We start from the raw sequence: 18,556 nt of genomic DNA, 5'->3' as shown, positions 1-18,556 counted from the left end.
ACGACCAATCAGCCACCTCAGAAAGTCTGGCGCGGCCCCGCGGAAAGCCCTGTTGCCACCGGGAGGAGAGAGAATGTGCGTGTGTGGGGTGGCGCGCGCCGCCGTGTAGTCAACCGACAGAACCTGGGGTTTGGGGGCCCCCGAGGACAAGTTCCCTTTCCAAAACTTTGACGTTTAATGGCGGTGCAATTTTCTGACAGCACTCCCAGGCCTGGGCCGGGGTGGGGGTGGGGGACACGAAATGGGAAATGCGGTATTTCATGGTGCTTCACACCGCCTTCTGTGGAAAGCTACACTTTCTGGGGTTCACATCTTGTGAGAGCGAGGTTTTTCGGGGGAGTGGGGTCCACACTGGGGAGGAGAGGGGTATGCCCTGTCAGTAGTAGATTCTTGCTGCCCAGATATGGGGTTTGCACCAAGTGTTAACCTGGCTGGTGCATCCATACTCTCTCTGTCCATATTGGATTTGCCCTGGATGAAGAGGGTAATGAAAGCGATAAACACTGGCCACGGGGAATGCTTCTGTGCTGGATTCCCAGTATGAGCACGGGATTCACACCAGGTGTGAGGAAATGAACCCAGCCTATTGCAGATCCATATTGTTGAACATTGGCACTACCTCCCACAAGGAAGTGTACTGTGCCCACCCGGTAGTGTTGAGTTTGAGGAAAATTACACTCATAAGAGAGTGCCCACTGTCCACCCATGCAGACCCTCGGAAAGAGTGGGTCATGCCGAAAACGGTTTGGCTCAGTGGACTGCGGACTGAAAGGCCCTGGGTTCGATTCCGGTCAAGGGCATGTACCTTGGTTTCGGGCACATCCCCAGTAGGGGGTGTGCAGGAGGCAGCTGGTTGATGTTTCTCTCTCATTGATGTTTCTAACTATCTCTCTTCCTCTCTGTAAAAAAATCAATAAAATACATATATATATTTTTAAAAAGAGTGGGTCATGCTTTCACAGAAGGGGTTCACAACAGCCACAGAAAGTTGCCTGTGCGTGGTAACATGCAATGTCCATGTTGACTTTATCATGGACACATACTGGGCGGTGCAATGACCTCACTGGGTTCTACTCTCTTGCCCCTCCCCCACGTGGTTTTTGCTGCTGGTAATCCGGAGTAGGAAAGTTTAAAAAGAGATGATACCATGCAGGGGGAGACACATACTGGACGAGGGTTCACATTGCCTGTGGGGGCTTATGTTATGTTGGGGAGCGATTTCTATTGTTTAGGATGGTGTTTCTTGTTACCCAGTCCGTTTGTATCAGGTTTGAGAGGGATTGTCAGAGAGGGGGGTGGGTCTGTACTCTCATGGAAGAGCTCACCCTGCCCTGAGGAGCCCTCAGCTGGAATGAAAGGGGGTTCTGCTGTCAGTTCTGGATTGTCTCTGGCTGCGGTGTGTTTATAATGTTCACAGAGGGCTGGCTCCCCATTGTTTTTTGTTTTTGTTTTTTTTAATATTTTATTGATTTTTTTACAAAGAGGAAGGGAGAGGGATAGAGAATTAGAAGCATTCATGAGAGAGAAAAATCGATCAGCTGCCTCCTACACACCCTCTACTGGGGATGTGCCCACAACCAAGGTACATGCCCTTGATCTGAATCGAACCTGGGATCTTTCAGTACGCAGGCCGATGCTCTATCCATTGAGCCAAACCAGCATGGCTCCATATTGCTTTTTTCTGTATGTGTATGTGTGTGTGTATATATATATATATATATATATATATATATACATATATATATACATATATATGTATATATATGTATATGTTTCTATCCCTCAAGCTCTCTAAAATCAATTATATATATATATATAAAATCAATTATATATATATATATATATATATATATATATAATTGATTTTAGAGAGCTTGAGGGATAGATAGAAACATCATTGATGAGATAGAATCATTGATATGCTGCCTCCTACATAGCCCCTACTGAGGATCTAGCCTGTAGGGCATATGCCCTGACCTGGAATCCAAACGTGACCTTCTGGTTCATAGGTCAAGGCTCATCCACCGAGCCACACTGGCAGAGCAAGGATAATTCTTTTTAACCCTATGGCATATGGTTGTTATGAAGTTGTTATGAAGTAACATGTGCAAAACATTTAGGGTAGTATTTCCAGCAGAATAAATCCTTAAAAATGTTACCTATTGTTGTGATTACTGTTATTCATGAGGAGCTTATTTCTACCTACAGAGCGTATGCTGTCACAGTCTTACTCATAACCTTGTCCTAGTTTGTGCGATGGTAATAGTGGTGGGATTTTTGGGAAGGATTCTAGAGTTCAGCATATCTGTGGGGCATTTATTAATTCATCAGGAAGCATTATGGTCTAGTGCTTGATGTCCCAGCTATAAAGATTTTTGCCTTGGACCTGTAACCTCTCTTGGTCTCACTCTGCTCATCAGAAAAATGGGCAACATCAGAGTACCTTCCTCATAAAGTTGAGGCAAGGATGACATGAGATGTTGAATCTACGGTCTGGCATACAGTAAGTGCTTAACAATTGGAGTGGTGATTTGTATGGGCCCTGAGATATCCCTGCCATTCAGAAATTCACCATTTCTTCGCCTTCATTCAGGGCCCCATCGCCCAAAACAGGTTACACCACCTTTCAGGGAGCCATCTGTCCTACTACATGGGTGTTGAAAGGGAATTGGGTAACTTTATGAGAGCATTAAGATTTTTCGTGGGGGATCATATAATATTATGAAGGTTACAAAGACCCAGAGGGTTCAGTGGAAGGTGGGGTTTCTCCCTGTCTATGGGAAAGGGCTACGTTAAGTGTGACCTAATGAAATGGGCATAATGATATTAGGGTTTATTGCGCCCATTGGTGAGTCCACATGCTCACAGAGTGGTCCACCCAAGCAGGAGTCACAATATCCACGGGCTATACTGTATGAGGCCACATTGGCTATGGGGCTCCCCTGTTCACATGAAGAGTCACACGGCTGATGGAAGTGACCCTGTTTATATGGCTTGGGGGGGCCATACCTAGGTTACTGGCGTTGACCTTGTAGTCAGAGGAAATCACACAGTGTTAAAGAAGTTATGCTGTCTGTCTGGTAGAGCACACTAACAAGGCAATACGCCTTGAGGGGGTACACATTATTATTGCTGTCTCCCCACCTATCTGGGGCTCATGCTGTTCATGAGGGCCACACTACCTACACTGAATGGCCAGATTATTATGATCTCTGAATGCATAATAATCTGGCCACTCAGTGTATATCCTATATCATAAAAGGCTAATATGCAAATTGTCCCTTCGACCAGGAGTTCGACCAGCAGGCAGGCTGGCCAACTACCCATGTCCCCTTCCCCTGGCCAGACTGGCCAGACCCCACCAATACACGAATTCATGCACTGGGCAGAACGCGCATGCATGCACGTGCGTGTGTGTGTGTGTGTGTGTGTGTGTGTGTACTGAGTGGCCAGATTATTATGCATTCAGAGATCATAATAATCTGGCCACTCAGTGTATATGCAGTTCACAACATTTATGTGGTCAGCCTGTTACATGGGGTTCACACAGTTTATGAAGGGGGCACTGTTTGCATGGGGCTCATATCCTTTATGAAGGTCACCCTGTCTGTATGAGCTTTCTGTCGGTCACACGTGAGCACTGTCTATATGGATCTACACTGTTCATATAAGAGTCACACTGTATATGAAGGTTTATGTCAGTTATGGACACTCTACCGTCTGTATGGGTTTTTATTTTTATTTTTTATTTTTTTAAATATATTTTATTGATTTTTTACAGAGAGGAAGGGAGAGAAATAGAGAGCCAGAAACATCAATGAGAGAGAAACATTGATCATCTGCCTCTTGCACACCCCCCACCGGGGATGTGCCCGCAACCAATGTACACGCCCTTGACCGGAATCGAACCCAGGACCTTTCAGTCCGCAGACCTACACTCTTCCACTGAGCCAAACCGGTTTCGGCAGTATGGGTTTTTATTGTAAGGTGATACCAACTGTGTGTCTACTCAGTTCACACTGGCAAATAAGTGTCACCAGCCTGTTCTATGCCAGACCAGGACCTAGGCACCAGCGATAAAGCAGCTAAGAAAACAGTCCAAACCCCTGCTTTGTGGAGCTGACATTCAGGAGGACAAGCAAACCCTTTAAGGATTTTTCCTGTTTGTGTGATTCATACCCAGTTTCAGATGTTTTAGGGGGTTGTGCTGGCATCAACTGGCCATGAGAGTGTGTCTATGTGTCCGGGGCTACATTTATTGGTATTGCTTTGAATATAGGGAGTTCACTGTTCAAGATGAGTTTATTCTCTCATAGATTGTCAAACATTGGGCCAGGCTTGGAGGATACTGCAGGCAACAAAACCCCTGCCCTCTTAGAGCTGACAATAAAGAGGAGGGATTCAGACAATAAGCAAATAAGTTGTGGAAATATGTCAGATGAGGATAAGAGCTATGAAGAAACATAGTATATAGAAGGGATTTGGGACCTAGGAAGGTCAGGTAAGATCTTGGGAAGGTCCTTTTTGAGCAAAAACCTGAAGGGGATGAAGGACAGAACTATGCAGACTTCTCGGGGGGTGGGGAGAAGGGGAGAGAAAGGCTTTACAGGCAGATGAAACAACATTGGCAAAAATCCCCAAAGCAGAAATGCGTCTGGCATATTCAAGAAATAGCCAGAGGCCCTAACTGGTTTGGCTCAGTGAATAGGACGGCGGCCGCAGACTGAAGGGTCCCGGGTTTGATGATTCTCTCTCCTCATTAATGTTTTTGTCTCTCTATCCCTCTCTCTTCCACTCTATCCACTGAGCCGAAACCGGTTTGGTTCAGTGGATAGAGTGGATAGAGAATCAAACACAATGGTCTCAGGTTCGATTCCAGTCAAGGGCAAGTACATTGGTTGCTGGGCACATCCCTGGTGGGGGATGTGCAGGAGGCAGCTGGTCGATGTATCTCTCTCATCGATGTTTCTGGCTCTCTATCCCCTCTCCCTTTCTCTCTGTGAAAAATCAATAAAATATATATTTTTAAAAATAGCCAAGAGGATGGAGATGAAGGGAAAGGCGAGGTGAGGAGTTGGCTTTTACTCCCAGTGGGCAAAAGGCAGCAAAGAGATATCATCTGATTTAATAGAATGTCTCTGGCTGTGGGTAGAGCACAGACTGTAGGGGTTGGTGGCAGGAGGGAGACAAATGAGAAGAGCCCAGGCCAGGGGTGTGGTGGTGACAGTGGAGATTAGCTAATTCTGAAGTATCTTAAGTCAGAGCTGATGGGACATCCCTTCAGATTGGATGACAGGCCGAAGCCAGTTTAGCTCAGTGAATAGAGCGTCGGTCTGCGGACTAAAGGGTCCCAGGTTCCATTCCTGTCAAGGGTATGTACCTTGGTTGTGGGCACATCCCCAAGTGGGGGGTGTGAAGAGGCAGCTGATCGATGTCTCTCTCTCATTGATGTTTCTAACTCTCTATCCCTCTACCTTCCTCTCTGTAAAAAACCAATAAAATATATATTTTTAAAAATCAATAAAATATATATATTTTTTAAAAAGATTGGATGACAGATGAGGGAAAGGGGTCATGGATGACTCTAATCTATTCAACCTGAGCAACCAGCAAAATGGAGTTGCAATTTCCTAAGATGGTAAAGTCGGGGCAGGGGTGTAGGTGGGGACAGTTGGGGGTATAGGTGGGGACAGTCAGGAGGACCATCTTGACCTGGAGAACTTGAGAAGTCCAAATGGAGATGCCGGTGAAGCACTTTGATGTGTGAGATTGGAATTCGGGAGAGTCTGAGCTGAGAGAGAAATTTGGGTGCAATCAGCGTAGAGACAGAACATGAGGAGGAGAGAAGAGGACTGGGACTGAGCCCTGGGGCCCTTCAGCATTTCAAGTCAGGGAGATGAGGAAGGGTGATGCCGTCATGGGGTTACATTTTCATTTGGGATGGTCATACCCTACTTACGTGGCTACACACTCTATAAGACGAGTCACACTATGTCTAAGGGAACTACAATGTTCACAGAGCAGTAATACTTCATTATTGATCACAGGGGGTAGGGGGTTGTGACTATGATTTTTATTGTTCCCTCAGTTTCCAGGAGTGAAGTCTTAAAGGGTTGTGACTTCTGTGGGGACAGGTTCTGTCCATGCCTTAATTTGACAATAGGATGAGTTATCTGTGTTAGGACAGTAAACTGGAACAAGGATTGCTAGCTCCATGGGAGGATAGGGGTGTCCTCACTGATCAGACAGAATTGTTTTCTTCATGGAGTGTTACATTTTTCATCACAGGCTAGTTCTGGGTCTGACAGGCTGGGCTTTTCACTGGTTCAGGCGGCCTTCCATAGTAAACTGGAGATGGGTCCCCTTGTTCATTGGAGTTGACATAGCCCTGGGGTTGGATGGTATGTCTTCAAGGAATGAGTAGTGATGAATAATTTTTAAAAATATTTTTTTAGCCGAAACCGGTTTGGCTCCGTGGTAGAGCGTCGGTCTGCGGACTGAAAGGTCCCAGGTTCGATTCTGGTCAAGGGCAGGTACCTGGGCTGCGGGCACACCCCCAGTAGGGGATGTGCAAGAGGCAGCTGGTCAATGTTTCTCTCTATATATCTTAGGGGTACCTAGCTCACTCTGCTAATAATTGTTAACAGGGGTCACTAAGGCGTTTCTAGCTTTCTATATCTCTCCCTTTCTCTCTGTAAAAAATCAATAAAATATATTTAAAAATATATATATATTTTATTGATTTTTTTACAGAGAGAAAGGGATACATGTCCTTGACCAGAATCGAACCTAGGACCTTTCAGTCCGCAGGCCAACGCTCTATCTACTGAGCCAAACTGGTTTTGGTGTGATGAATAATTTTAATTACTAGTTCACAATAACTGGCTGTTTCACATAGTAATGGTGGGGTTTACCTTCCCTGGAGGGGATTCTTGGTGTTGAGGCAACTGAACTATCCGAGAGGGCTCACATTTCTTTCTTTTTTTCTTTTTTATAATTAATCCAACATTCTTTTTTTTTTTAATTTTTTAAAAAATATATATTTTATTGATTTTTTACAGAGAGGAAGAGAGAGGGATAGAGAGTTAGAAACATCGATGAGAGAGAATCATCGATCAGCTGCCTCTTGCATACTCTTACCGGGGACATGCCTGCAACCAAGGTACATGCCCTTGACCGGACTCGAACCCGGGACCTTTCAGTCCGCAGGCTGACGCTCTATCCACTGAGCCAAACCTGTCCCGGCAAAGGGTTCACATTCCTATGGTGAAATCACATGTAGTATCTGTGACCAGGTCTTCACAAACTACCAGAGGTTACATCGTCCAGGGGACATTTCCACCAGGGACTCTCATTCTCTGTGGGTGGTACGGACACTCCCACGAAGTATGCCCACCATCCATAATTGTGTTTCATAGAAGCAGTTGGATTGAGTTTACCCAACTGTAAGGGTGGGATTATGCCATTTACAGGCGATTTCTCTGTCAATGCTGTGTGTTTATTGTCTACAGCTGGAGTCTGTAGCGATATGGGTGCTTACATTATCCACGGGGTACCTAGCTCACTCTGCTAATAATTGTTAACAGTATTTATGGCATACTTACTTCACATCCAAGATTTCTCACAACAACCTGGTTACGGTATGTAGGCTGTTAATATCCCCATTTTACAGATGAGGAAACTATGGCTCACAGAGGTACACTGGCTCTCTGTCACCGACAGAAGTAGAAGAGTTAGGGTTGCAACCCAGGTCTTTGACTTGAAGGTGGGAGGGCAGGGGTCACTAAGGCTATTGTCTTTGAGACTCTGCATTATCTTCATCCAAGGGTGGAGAGCAGTAAAAGTGGTAGTAAGGCCTAGGGCTTAAGAGTGATGGTTTCCAATTGAATAGATCTGGATTTGAGTTCTGACTCCAACACTTCATGACTGAAGGACTTTGGCAGACTTCCCCATCTGGGCCTCACTTTCTTAATCTGTAAATGGGTATAACGATAGTAATTCTCCTTTCTGGGCTTTTGTAAAGATGAAATGAACGAAATGATGCCCTGGACAGTGCTTGGCTTAGTGCCTGGCACATTATGAGCGCTAGGAGTTTGGGAGCAGTTATAACTACGACGACGACGACAACGATGATGATGATGATGATGATGATTGCAGGACCACACTGCTCCCAGAAGGTTACAATATCCGTGGGGGATCTGCAGTGTCAGTAGTCAAGGTTACATAATTAATTCACCAGGGGGTTGATGCTTCCCCGGAGTCCTTGATCTCCCCAGGGAAGAGGCCTGAGCCATCTACTGAGGCACTGGTGAGGGACTTCCTGCTGTAAGGCAGCTAGGAACTCAGCAACGGAGGCTGGACTCGAAGCCCTCAGAACCTAGAGCTGACCCTGCAGGCCTTCCCTCCCGGCAGCCTAGCTCTCCCTGCCCCTCTTCTGGGCTTCAGCCTCTTTGAGCACCCCTCCCCCATAATCCCATCTTCTGGCACCTCAGAGTCTTTTTTGAGACTGCTTCCAGGCTCCGCCTGTGAGTATTGCTTCTACTTGCCCTTTCCCGTTGGTGGCTCCGCTAGCCATCTGATCAGCGCTGATTTCCTGTTTCCCCAAGCCGAAGACTGCTTCCATCCCTCCCAGTTTCGGAGCACAAACTTCACCACTGCCCTACACGCCGGCCTTCATCCTTAAGCCCTGCCTTCCTCTCTCTTAGCGACCCCCCCCCCCCCCCCTAGTGCCCCTTGGGAGCACATTTGTTCGGACTTTGGTCGCCCCCTCGTATCCTGGCCTCACCACCGGAACCCTCTGTCCTGGTGGTGGAGGTGGGAGTACCTCCGGTGTTGGCCGGTCCCTTGGACAGCTGCAGCTTGGGGTGGTCACTTTGGTCACTTCCTCCCCAGCTGGGATTGGGGCTATCTGGAAGGCCAAGACCCCATCCCCGGAGAAGCGAAGGGCACAGCCGCCTCCTCATTTCCGATGCTGGGAAATGCTTTCCACCCATTCCACCCCACCCCTGGACAGCTGCCCCCATTCAGACTCAGGGATGGGAAGGTAGGGGGTAAAGCTAGGCTGGGAAATGTGATCTTGATCATCTCCCAAGGTTCTGACCTCCCCCTCCCCCCTGCCGCCCAGCAGAGAAAATTCTGCCTCCTCCCAAAAGGTCCACGCCTCCTCCCGACAAAAGTTGCTGCCCCTCCCTGAGAAGGTACCCCCTGCCCTCTTACAGGCTTCCCAAAAGACAATCTGGATCCTGCAGTGGGCAGGAGAGGAGGGGAGGCAGGTCCCGAGTGCCGAGAACTTAAGTTATCTGCAGACTGGGAGTCTCCGAGAAGGGTCATGACCCCTGAGACCCCATTGCACCACCCACCCCCACCTTCCTTCCTCCCCCGTTGCGCGGCCCCTTTAAGCTCAGAGCCGGCGAGTCCTCAGTGGCTGTGCGCCGGCGAGAGTGTGTGTGTGAGTGCGCCGGGAGGGGGCGGGCGCAGGGTCTCCATGGCGACGCGGCGGTGACGTCGCCGGCCCGGGGGCGTGGGCGTCCCGGCCCCGGAGTGCGATATTAACCCGGGAGGCGGCGGCGGGGAGGGGAGAGGCTCTGAGAGGCGAGGCCGGGTGAAGCGGCGAGGGCGGCCCGACCGGCGCGGGACGGGACGGGGCAGCGCGGGCCCCGGGAGCTGCGGCCCGGAGTCGGGGTGCCTTGCCCCGGGCCCCCCAGCATGAAGACCCCGGCAGACACAGGTGGGGGCGGGGGCAGCACGTGTGGGGGAGACTTGTTGCCCCGGGAAACCAGGCGGAGAAACTTTGGGGGGGCAAAGGGGTTGCGGAGGAGCCCGAGTGATCCTCAGTTCCAGGGGACCCCCAAGCACGCGAGACCTGTTGCATCTTACGGCGCGAGCGGGGGGGGGTGCTGCATGGGACCCCAATTTCTGGTTCCGGCCGGAGTGGTTTGGGTGCCGCGAGTGTCGGTCTTCTCCCTGACTGGACACCGAAAACTGGGTTCTCTCCCGCTCCCGGGATAAAGGGGATGGCGGGGTCCCACCCCGCCGTTATGTCACGTTGCACTCTGGGGCCGGGACGTGTGCGGGGCGTTGGGGGGCTGTCCACGGGGCCCGCTATTCCCGGCCCCGTGCTGCGCGGTCCGGCCGGTGACCTTCACTGCGGTGCGTGCCCTGCATCGGCTCAGGGGGGACAGGGATGGCTTTTAGGGGGAGGGCGTGAGTGAGGATCTGGGGCTCGGGGTCCGGGCTCCGCTGCCCTTCCCCCGCCCGTCTCCGCCGGCTCCTCACTCCCCCGCCCGCGCGGAGTCGCAAAGTTCCAAAGCGCTGCCCGAACGTTCGAAAAAGGAACTTTTTGTTTCCGACCTTAGAACGCGCGGCTTTAAGGTGGCTCAGGGGAGACCCGGCACCTCCTTCCCGCCCCGCCGGGGCCGGAGGTTGAGCAGGGGAGGGGAGGTGGGGTGGACGCGGAGGCTGCCCCCCGGCCCCCCCTTCCGCACCCAGCTCTTCTCTTTCAACCGGCCGTCTCCTTCCTCCGCCCCCCTCTTCTCCGCCAACTTGCTCCTCCTTAAGGGGCCAGGGCTCCCCTCCCCCGCTCGGGCGGCGGGCGGGGGGCACCGGGATTAACCCCCCTCCCACTCGGACTTTCCCCGGCCCCGGCCCCCCCTCGCCGCCCCCGGGCCCGGCCGCTGGACTTTGCGCCGGGGCGCGCTGGGGGAGGGGTCCCCGCCGCCCCCTGCCCGTCCACCCCGTCGGAATCCGGCCCCGGGCGGGGACGGGGGAGGGGGAAAGGGGCTGGGCGCCGCTGTTCAAACTTGTTTCCTTCCCCCGGCGGCGGCTGCGGCTCGGCTCCTGTGTGCGGGTGTGTGCCCCGACCGGCCCACCCACCCCGCCCCCCCTCCGCCCGGTGGGTGGGGGCGGCTCTTAAAGGGCTGGGAGCTGGGCTCCGGCGCTTTGGGAAGGCGCTCGGGGATTGGGACTGGGGAGGGGGGCCGCGGCCGGGGTGCGGAGTGCTGTAGGGTCAGTCACGTGCGACCCACATACTCTCTGGCTCCCGCGGGCTCCCGGGCCGCCGGGCTTTAGGGGCAGCCCGAGACTCCCCTGCCCCCGAGGAGTGGGTCCAGGCGCCCAGACAACCCCGCCTCGCTTTCCCTCCCCGCTACGGGCCTTGCCCTGGTGGGACCGGCCGGGCCGGGCCGCTCCGCTCCGCTCCCCCAGCCCTGTATTGGGGCAGAGCCGCCTGTGGGTTCCCCGACTGGGTGGGGGGGGGGGAAGATGGAGGACTGGGATGGCCTCCTGGTGGCCTGTCGGCTCGTCGGTGTCTGCCTTTCAGTCGGCGGCTGGGTGCCCCTCCATCCGATCCTCCATCCCGGCCCCTCTCCCCTGCGCGGCTGTTTCCCACTTCCTGTTTTCTTCCCGGCTCTGGCGCCACCGAGGGCTGCCTGGAGTGGGGGAGGTGGTGGGGCCCCCCAGGAGGCCAGCGTGCTCTTCCTTTACCACCGCCCCTCCCTTCCGATTCCCCCTAGTCTCTTTAAAAAAAAGTTTGGACGGTCATGTGAACTTGGGGGTGTCCAGGAGTTTGGCTCCCCCAGGCTTCCACAGCCTGTCAGGGAGAATGTACCCCGCCTCTGTGGGACCCAGGTGTGCCGCCTGGGACCCCGTAGCCGCAGTCCTAACCCTTCCTGTCTGCTGCCATCTCTACCCTGTCTCTCAGTGTCCTGCACCCCTCCAGGGTCAGCTGCTCTCTCCCTGCCCCCGATGTGCCTCCCGCTTACACTCCCAAGCTCTCATGGTGCAGGCCTGGTGGTTCCCTGGTTTCAGCACGTGGACTCAGACACAGCACACACTCACACATGCTCCCCTCGCCCGTGCCTGGCTCCTGGCTCCAAGGCTCCGAGGCCTGGGGAACAGAGCCCCATTGAAACACCCTGACGTCACCCTCCTTCTTCCTTCTCCCCCCAAAGCTGGGAACAGGCCCTCGTGTATGCCGTGTCCGATGAGGAAAGCCAGTGTAGGGGTGGGCCTGGTGGTAGAGTGCGTCCCTGCCAGAGTGGGAGCCAGGGCCCTGGCCCCCATGGGTGAGGGGGTTGTCCAGGCAGGGGGCTCGACAATGGGGCCTGGGACAGCCCCTGGGATGCAGCTTTTGAGGCCTTTCCAGAGCCCCCCACCTCCTTTCCGAGTTCCTTTGTGTTGCATGTAGTCTCTCTCCTTCTCTTCTGCAAAGTTTATTTTTAGCCTCCTGCTCCCCCGCTCCCAGGACTGTCGCTGCACATACGTTGCCTGGTTACCGGGACAAGGAGGCTGGGGTGGGTGGGTTGGGAAGGGTGGCTTTAATTTGGGGGGTAGGGTGGAAGTCAGCACACCCCTCCAAACCCAGACTGTCTCAGGGGCTTTACCCCCACCCCCTCCTCCTGGCTCTGAGTGTCAGATTGGAGTTTAGGTGGGAGCTACGTGGTGCTCGGTGTCCTGGTGGGGCCGGGAGCTTTTTGGAGGGAATGGGGTGTTTACGGAGCTCTGGTTTGCTCAGTTGGGTTCCCAAGGGTTGATGGGGCCTGGGTTCTCCAGCAGGACGGGGCTAATGGGGTGAACACTTGGATTCCTGAGAGAAGGATAGGGCTGTGGATGCTGGGGTCCCTGGAAGGCGTTGTCAGGGGCTGTCACTCCTGAATTAAGCAGTGGCTGGTGATGTCTGCTGTATCCCTGGCTCGAGGCTGGGATTTCTGAATGGGGCAGGGACTCAGGAGAATGCTGGCCAGGGGTGGGAGCCCCTGTTGGGGGGAGAGTCTGCTCTGGATTTGGAGGGGGGCGGTCCCTGTGGGAGCAGGAACTGCTGGTCCCCTGGGTCCCCAAGAGGAAGAATCCCCTTCTGGATTCCAGACTGGGGTGGAGTCTCAGCGTTGCCCCAGGCTTGGTTGGTACCTGCTTGAGCTTGGGGCTTGAACCAAGGCCAGCCCAGAGAGAGGCTGACCCACACTGCCTGCCTGGGATTTGGGACCCCGCCCATTTGTAGCTGTCTATCCTTGCCTTCTCCCTCTAGTGGCATCAGGGCCCCTGCCCTGCCTCCTCCCCTCCTTCCCTCCTCCCACCCCTCCATTACCGGCTGCCTGGTGCTGAATTATTGATGGTCCCTGATTACCCGGGGGTTTGGGAAATGACAACAACCGCAGCCCCCCCTCCTCCTCCCCCCCAGGCTGCCCACCCCCTCTAGGGACCAGCCAGCCCACCACCAACCTCTATCCAAGGTTAATGCTGGGGGCAGGCAGGCAGGTGGGCAGGGAAATAGCTGAGGATGAGAAGGCAGAAGGGGAAAGAGGCTCCAGCCTAGTCAATCTGAGGCCTGGGCTGGGGCCCTCCAGCCGGGTTGGGCCCATGTGCCTGGGCCTGGGGCGGGCAGTGCAGCACAGAGGGTCCGGGCTTGGGGGGCCTCTCTCAGACAGTCTGGGTTTCACTCTCCAGGGAAGACAGAAGCCTCTGTGTGTGCAAGCGCTGACCTCATCGTCAACCAGCCACCCCACCCCTCCTGGTCCTTTTAAGAAAAAAAAAAAAGCCTCTCGGGTCTTGGGTGGGAGTAAGGGCTCGGTAGGTCTTGGGAGGGGCAGTGTGTGTTTCTAGGAGGGGACCAGCGGAGCTTGCAGGGGTGGGGGTCAGTATGACTGGCTCTGAATGGGAATGGGGGTCCTGGGGGGCCTCGCCCCAACCATCTGGCCACATGTACCCCTTCCTGCCCTTCCCCCACTGGCAGCCCTGCCCGCCGGCCTGGCTTGGTGCCTGGCCCCCTGGCACTGGCCCCGGGACCCGCCGCCACCCGCCGCCGACGGTTTCCTGTTTCTCCCGGTGTTGCTGGAGCAGGCTCCAGCTCCCCCCCTCCCCATCTAGCCCCCTCACACAGACAGACACACACTGTCTCTCTGGCCTGCCCAGGTCTTGTCTTGGCTTAGGGGAGATGGATTTCCCCATGTTGAGGGTGGAGTAGGAGGTAGCCCCTGGGCGGGGGCGGGGGCGGGGGTGGGGGCAGAGGCCTGGACTTGGCACCCTAACCTGGAGCCACTTCCCTGCCTGCTGTCCCCAGGGTTTGCCTTCCCGGACTGGGCCTACAAGCCGGAGTCGTCGCCCGGCTCGAGGCAGATCCAGCTGTGGCACTTCATCCTGGAGCTGCTCCGGAAGGAGGAGTACCAGGGCGTCATCGCCTGGCAGGGGGACTACGGGGAGTTCGTCATCAAGGACCCCGACGAGGTGGCCCGGCTCTGGGGTGTCCGCAAGTGCAAGCCCCAGATGAACTACGACAAGCTGAGCCGGGCCCTGCGGTGAGGAGGGCACGGCCCCTGGGCAGACAGGACAGTTCCCCACCGATGGGGGAGCCCCTAACCTCTGGGAATAAACACTGGGTTTGACTCCTGGTTCTCGAAAGTCATAGCCATCGACCTTAGGCAAGTCCTAACCCTTCTCTGAACCCGTTTGCCAAAAGGAGGTGTCCTGAGGAGAGAATGGCCATGGGTGTGGCCCGAGGGGAGAGCTGGTCCTTACCCTTGGGGACTCGATGTCTCGGTCTCCCTCCGTGAGCAGCACCTAAGGCGTGTCATGGTATGGGGGTCCGGATTTGGGTCCCCTGTGACTAAACCGATGGTGTCTTTGCATCCACAGCTATTATTATAACAAACGCATTCTGCACAAAACTAAGGGGAAACGGTTCACCTACAAATTCAACTTCAACAAACTGGTGCTCGTTAACTACCCTTTCATTGATGTGGGGCTGGCTGGTGAGTACCGGGGCTGGCGGGAACGGCCTCTGAGGGAAGAGGGTCAGTCTGTGTGTCCGGGCTAGGCCGGTGACCTTGATGCCATGTCTTCTTTCCTGCTAGGGGGTGCGGTGCCCCAGAGCGCTCCTCCAGTGCCATCGGGCGGCAGCCACTTCCGATTCCCTCCTTCAACACCCTCCGAGGTGCTGTCCCCCACCGAGGATCCCCGCTCGCCACCAGCCTGCTCTTCGTCCTCATCCTCCCTCTTCTCGGCTGTGGTGGCCCGACGCCTGGGCCGCGGCTCGGTCAGTGACTGTAGCGATGGCACTTCCGAGCTGGAGGAGCCCCTGGGAGAGGACCCTCGGGCCCGACCGCCAGGCCCTCCGGAGCTGGGTGCCTTCCGCGGGCCCCCGCTGGCCCGCCTGCCCCACGACCCTGGCGTCTTCCGTGTTTACCCCCGGCCCCGGGGTGGCCCTGAGCCCCTGAGCCCCTTCCCTGTGTCCCCTCTGGCTGGGCCCGGCTCCCTGTTACCGCCTCAGCTCTCACCAGCTCTGCCCATGACGCCCACCCACCTGGCCTACACGCCCTCGCCCACGCTGAGCCCCATGTATCCCAGTGGTGGCGGGGGCCCCAGCGGCTCAGGGGGAGGCTCCCACTTCTCCTTCAGCCCCGAGGACATGAAACGGTACCTGCAGGCCCACACCCAAAGCGTCTACAACTACCACCTCAGCCCCCGCGCCTTCCTGCACTACCCTGGGCTGGTGGTGCCCCAGCCCCAGCGCCCTGACAAGTGCCCGCTGCCACCCATGGCACCCGAGACCCCACCGGTCCCCTCGTCAGCCTCGTCCTCCTCCCCATTCAAGTTTAAGCTCCAGCCACCCCCACTGGGACGCCGGCAGCGGGCAGCTGGTGAGAAGGCTCCAGTGGGCGCCGACAAGAGCGGCGGCACCGGTGGGCTGGCTGAGGGGGTGGGGGCGCTGGCCCCACCGCCGCCGCCACCACCACCGCAGATCAAGGTGGAACCTATTTCGGAAGGGGAGTCGGAGGAGGTGGAGGTGACGGACATAAGCGACGAGGATGAGGAAGATGGAGAGGTGTTCAAGACGCCTCGTGCGCCCCCTGTGCCCCCCAAGCCTGAGCCGGGCGAGGCACCGGGGGCCACGCAGTGCATGCCCCTCAAGCTGCGCTTTAAACGCCGCTGGAGTGAGGACTGTCGCCTGGAGGGGGGCGGGGGCTCCGCCGGGGGCCTCGAGGATGAGGGTGAGGACAAGAAGGTGCGAGGGGAGGCTGGGGGTCCCCTTACCCCGAGGCGGGTGAGCTCTGACCTCCAGCACGCCACAGCCCAGCTCTCCCTGGAGCATCGAGATTCCTGAGGGCCATGGGCAGGGGAATGCCCCCCACCCCCAATGCTTCTTTTGCTGCCTTAACTCCCCTGTGTCCTGGAGGTGAGGGCAGCCCTAATTTCTTCCCTGCCTCCTCCCTTTCGTCTCCCCATGTTTTGTATAAAAGTTAATTTTTTTTTTTTTTTAATTGTGAGGGTGGGTGGGTGTCCAGGGCTGGGGGCTGTCCAGTCTCTGGATTTCTAAGCTCTGGGCAAAGTGGTGGTGGGGGATGGGGTGGGGGGAGGGAGTGAAGGGGGCCGCCTCCATTCTGGGGAATTTATATTTGAACTGAGGCCCTGGCCTCGGTGCCCAGGAACTTTTTTATTACAATCGCTTAGGAAGTAAAGCCTTGTCTCCCTCCCCGTTCTGTGCCTCCTATACCTCTCTGTCCACCTCCAGCCACCCTTAGCCCCAGTTCAGCCTTCCCTGCCCCTCCAGGGGCCACGAGTGCCTGGTTTCTAACCCCACAGGTTACAGCGGGAGAGTTGGACGTTTTATGATGAACCAAAAATTGTGTGTGAGGGGGTAGGGGGGAGAGGAGGGGGAGGGGTGGCCACAAATTTCTACAAGTGCCTCTTCTACTCCTCACCCCAGCACTGGTCCAACCCCTTCACCCCCAGCTGCTCCTAGGACCAGCCCATAGGCAGGTGGGTGGGGGGCGGGAAAGGTGAACCCTGAAAGCAAACTGGAAGCCCCCTCTGCCTCCCAGCTGGGGCCCCTTGGGGTGAGGGTCTGTGGTCAAGCCTTATTCTGTATTGGGGGTGGAGGGTGGGAGGGGAGGGAAGTGGAGGGCTATTGGAGAATGTATTCAAGACAATAAAACTTTGGGCCTTTGGATGGAGTGATCTGTCTCACTGCAGGGCCATAGTCTGTTATATTCTGAAGGATGGGGGCCTTGACTGGCTCCCAGTGGATCAGTGGCCAGAGTAGTGTGCTGTGCCTGATCTCATCTGAATGGATCAAGTCCAGGGCCTGGGAAATGATCTGACCTTGAGGGGCACATAACCCCCAATGTCTGATGATTAAGGTCTTGGGCCTACTCTGTCACCTGATTGCTTCCCTGTTCCATGGGACCACTTGTCCCTGAAGCATTTAGACACCTCACCTATAGCTTGAAATGCCTTTCCTGTCAGGGTGTGAATCACTATCCATGTCTCTGGGCCCTGGACTGCCCTTTGCACTATACTCTAGCGTCCTCCCACCTATCACTTTCCTTGGGGCATTTCTGGGTTATTCTGGGATCCTTTGGGGACAGGCCTACAGTCTCAAAATGTAGATCTTGCAAAGGATCTTCCCATGGAACCATGGGACACCCTCTGCCAATGAGGTGAGACGGGACTGAAGCAGTTGCTACTGATTGACCTGTACCAAGTATTTGGTACTTAGGAGCTGCAATGCTTTGTCTCCAACATCCTGCAAGGTAGGGGAAGTGATTTAATGACTTGCTTAAGACTCATAAGCTCACAACCTAGCCAGTTTGGCTCAGTGGATACAGCGGCTCAGTGGATACAGTGGTTCAGTTCCGGCCAGGGGCACATGCCCAGCTTGTGGACTCAATTCCCACCATCCTCTCTAGGGGGAAAAAAAAAAACCCTAAGCCCAGCCACGACTTTCAGTGCGGTCTATCTCAGAAGTGTTCTTTCACCTCCTGAGTTTTCTCTTAAAACCAGGATGGTTGGATCCAGACCACGGTCTCAAGATCATAGGATCTCAAGCTGGAGAGCTCTTCTCAAGGATGCAAGAATCAGGAGGGCCGAAAGCGGTTTAGCTCAGTAGATAGAGCGTTGGCTTGGGTCCCGAGTTCGATTCCGGTCAGGGGCATGTACCTTGGTTGCGGGCACATCCCCAGTAGGGGGGTGTGCAAGAGGCAGCTGATCGATGACTCACTCTCATCGATGTTTCTGACTTGCTATCTCTCTCCCTTCCTCTCTGTACAAAATCAATAAAATATATTAAAAAATAAAAATCAGGAGGAAGCACAACTCCTTAAGTGTTGGTGAGGTGCCTGAGACCCAGTTTTCCCAAAGCCTCACAGCTGCTAAGAGACAGAATGAGAATGGAGGGCTCCAGGCCTGTTGGAATGGCTTCACTGGAACCCCACCCTGTGCAACTCCTCCCTACTTTCTCTTCATCCTCTTTTCATGCCGGCCTGGAATGGGTAGTCCCAGATGATGTCCGGAGGTTGGCAATGTAGAGAGGATTCAGGGATGGGGTATTGGCAGGAAACGGAGGCTCCAGTGGCAGCCTGTGGGCAACTGCTCCCTCTCCTGGGTGATGTAAGTCATTCCCATGGGTGGGGGGGACACATGGTTATTTCTGGAAGTTGGGATGAGGCATGTTTCCTGGCAACATCGATGCAAGGGTGGTGGTGTGAGGGAGAAAGGGGGATGGCATCATTTGGGGGAGGTGGGAGGACCCTGCCTAAAGTCTTAGCTTCTGATTCCAGTGCCTTCA

General features: G+C 54.9%; 2 protein-coding genes across 17 annotated transcripts in view; one reads left to right on the top strand and one right to left on the bottom strand.

Moving 5' to 3' along the window:
* LOC118702294 (carcinoembryonic antigen-related cell adhesion molecule 1) overlaps window positions 1-18,556 on the bottom strand; it is an 813,263-nt gene that overhangs the window by 284,439 nt on the left and 510,268 nt on the right. The gene's annotated exons all lie outside the window — the stretch shown is intronic.
* Window positions 9,553-16,939, top strand: ERF (ETS2 repressor factor). Its single transcript, XM_036408154.1, has 4 exons — window positions 9,553-9,727; window positions 14,054-14,288; window positions 14,626-14,741; window positions 14,844-16,939. The coding sequence occupies exons 1-4, from the start codon at window positions 9,706-9,708 to the stop codon at window positions 16,091-16,093; spliced, it is 1,623 nt and encodes a 540-aa protein (XP_036264047.1). The 5' UTR covers window positions 9,553-9,705; the 3' UTR covers window positions 16,094-16,939.

This window comes from Pipistrellus kuhlii, unplaced genomic scaffold, assembly GCF_014108245.1.
Source record: "Pipistrellus kuhlii isolate mPipKuh1 unplaced genomic scaffold, mPipKuh1.p scaffold_m20_p_38, whole genome shotgun sequence".
In the NCBI taxonomy this organism is placed as follows: domain Eukaryota; kingdom Metazoa; phylum Chordata; class Mammalia; order Chiroptera; family Vespertilionidae; genus Pipistrellus; species Pipistrellus kuhlii.
This window is presented reverse-complemented; position numbering and strand designations above follow the sequence as displayed.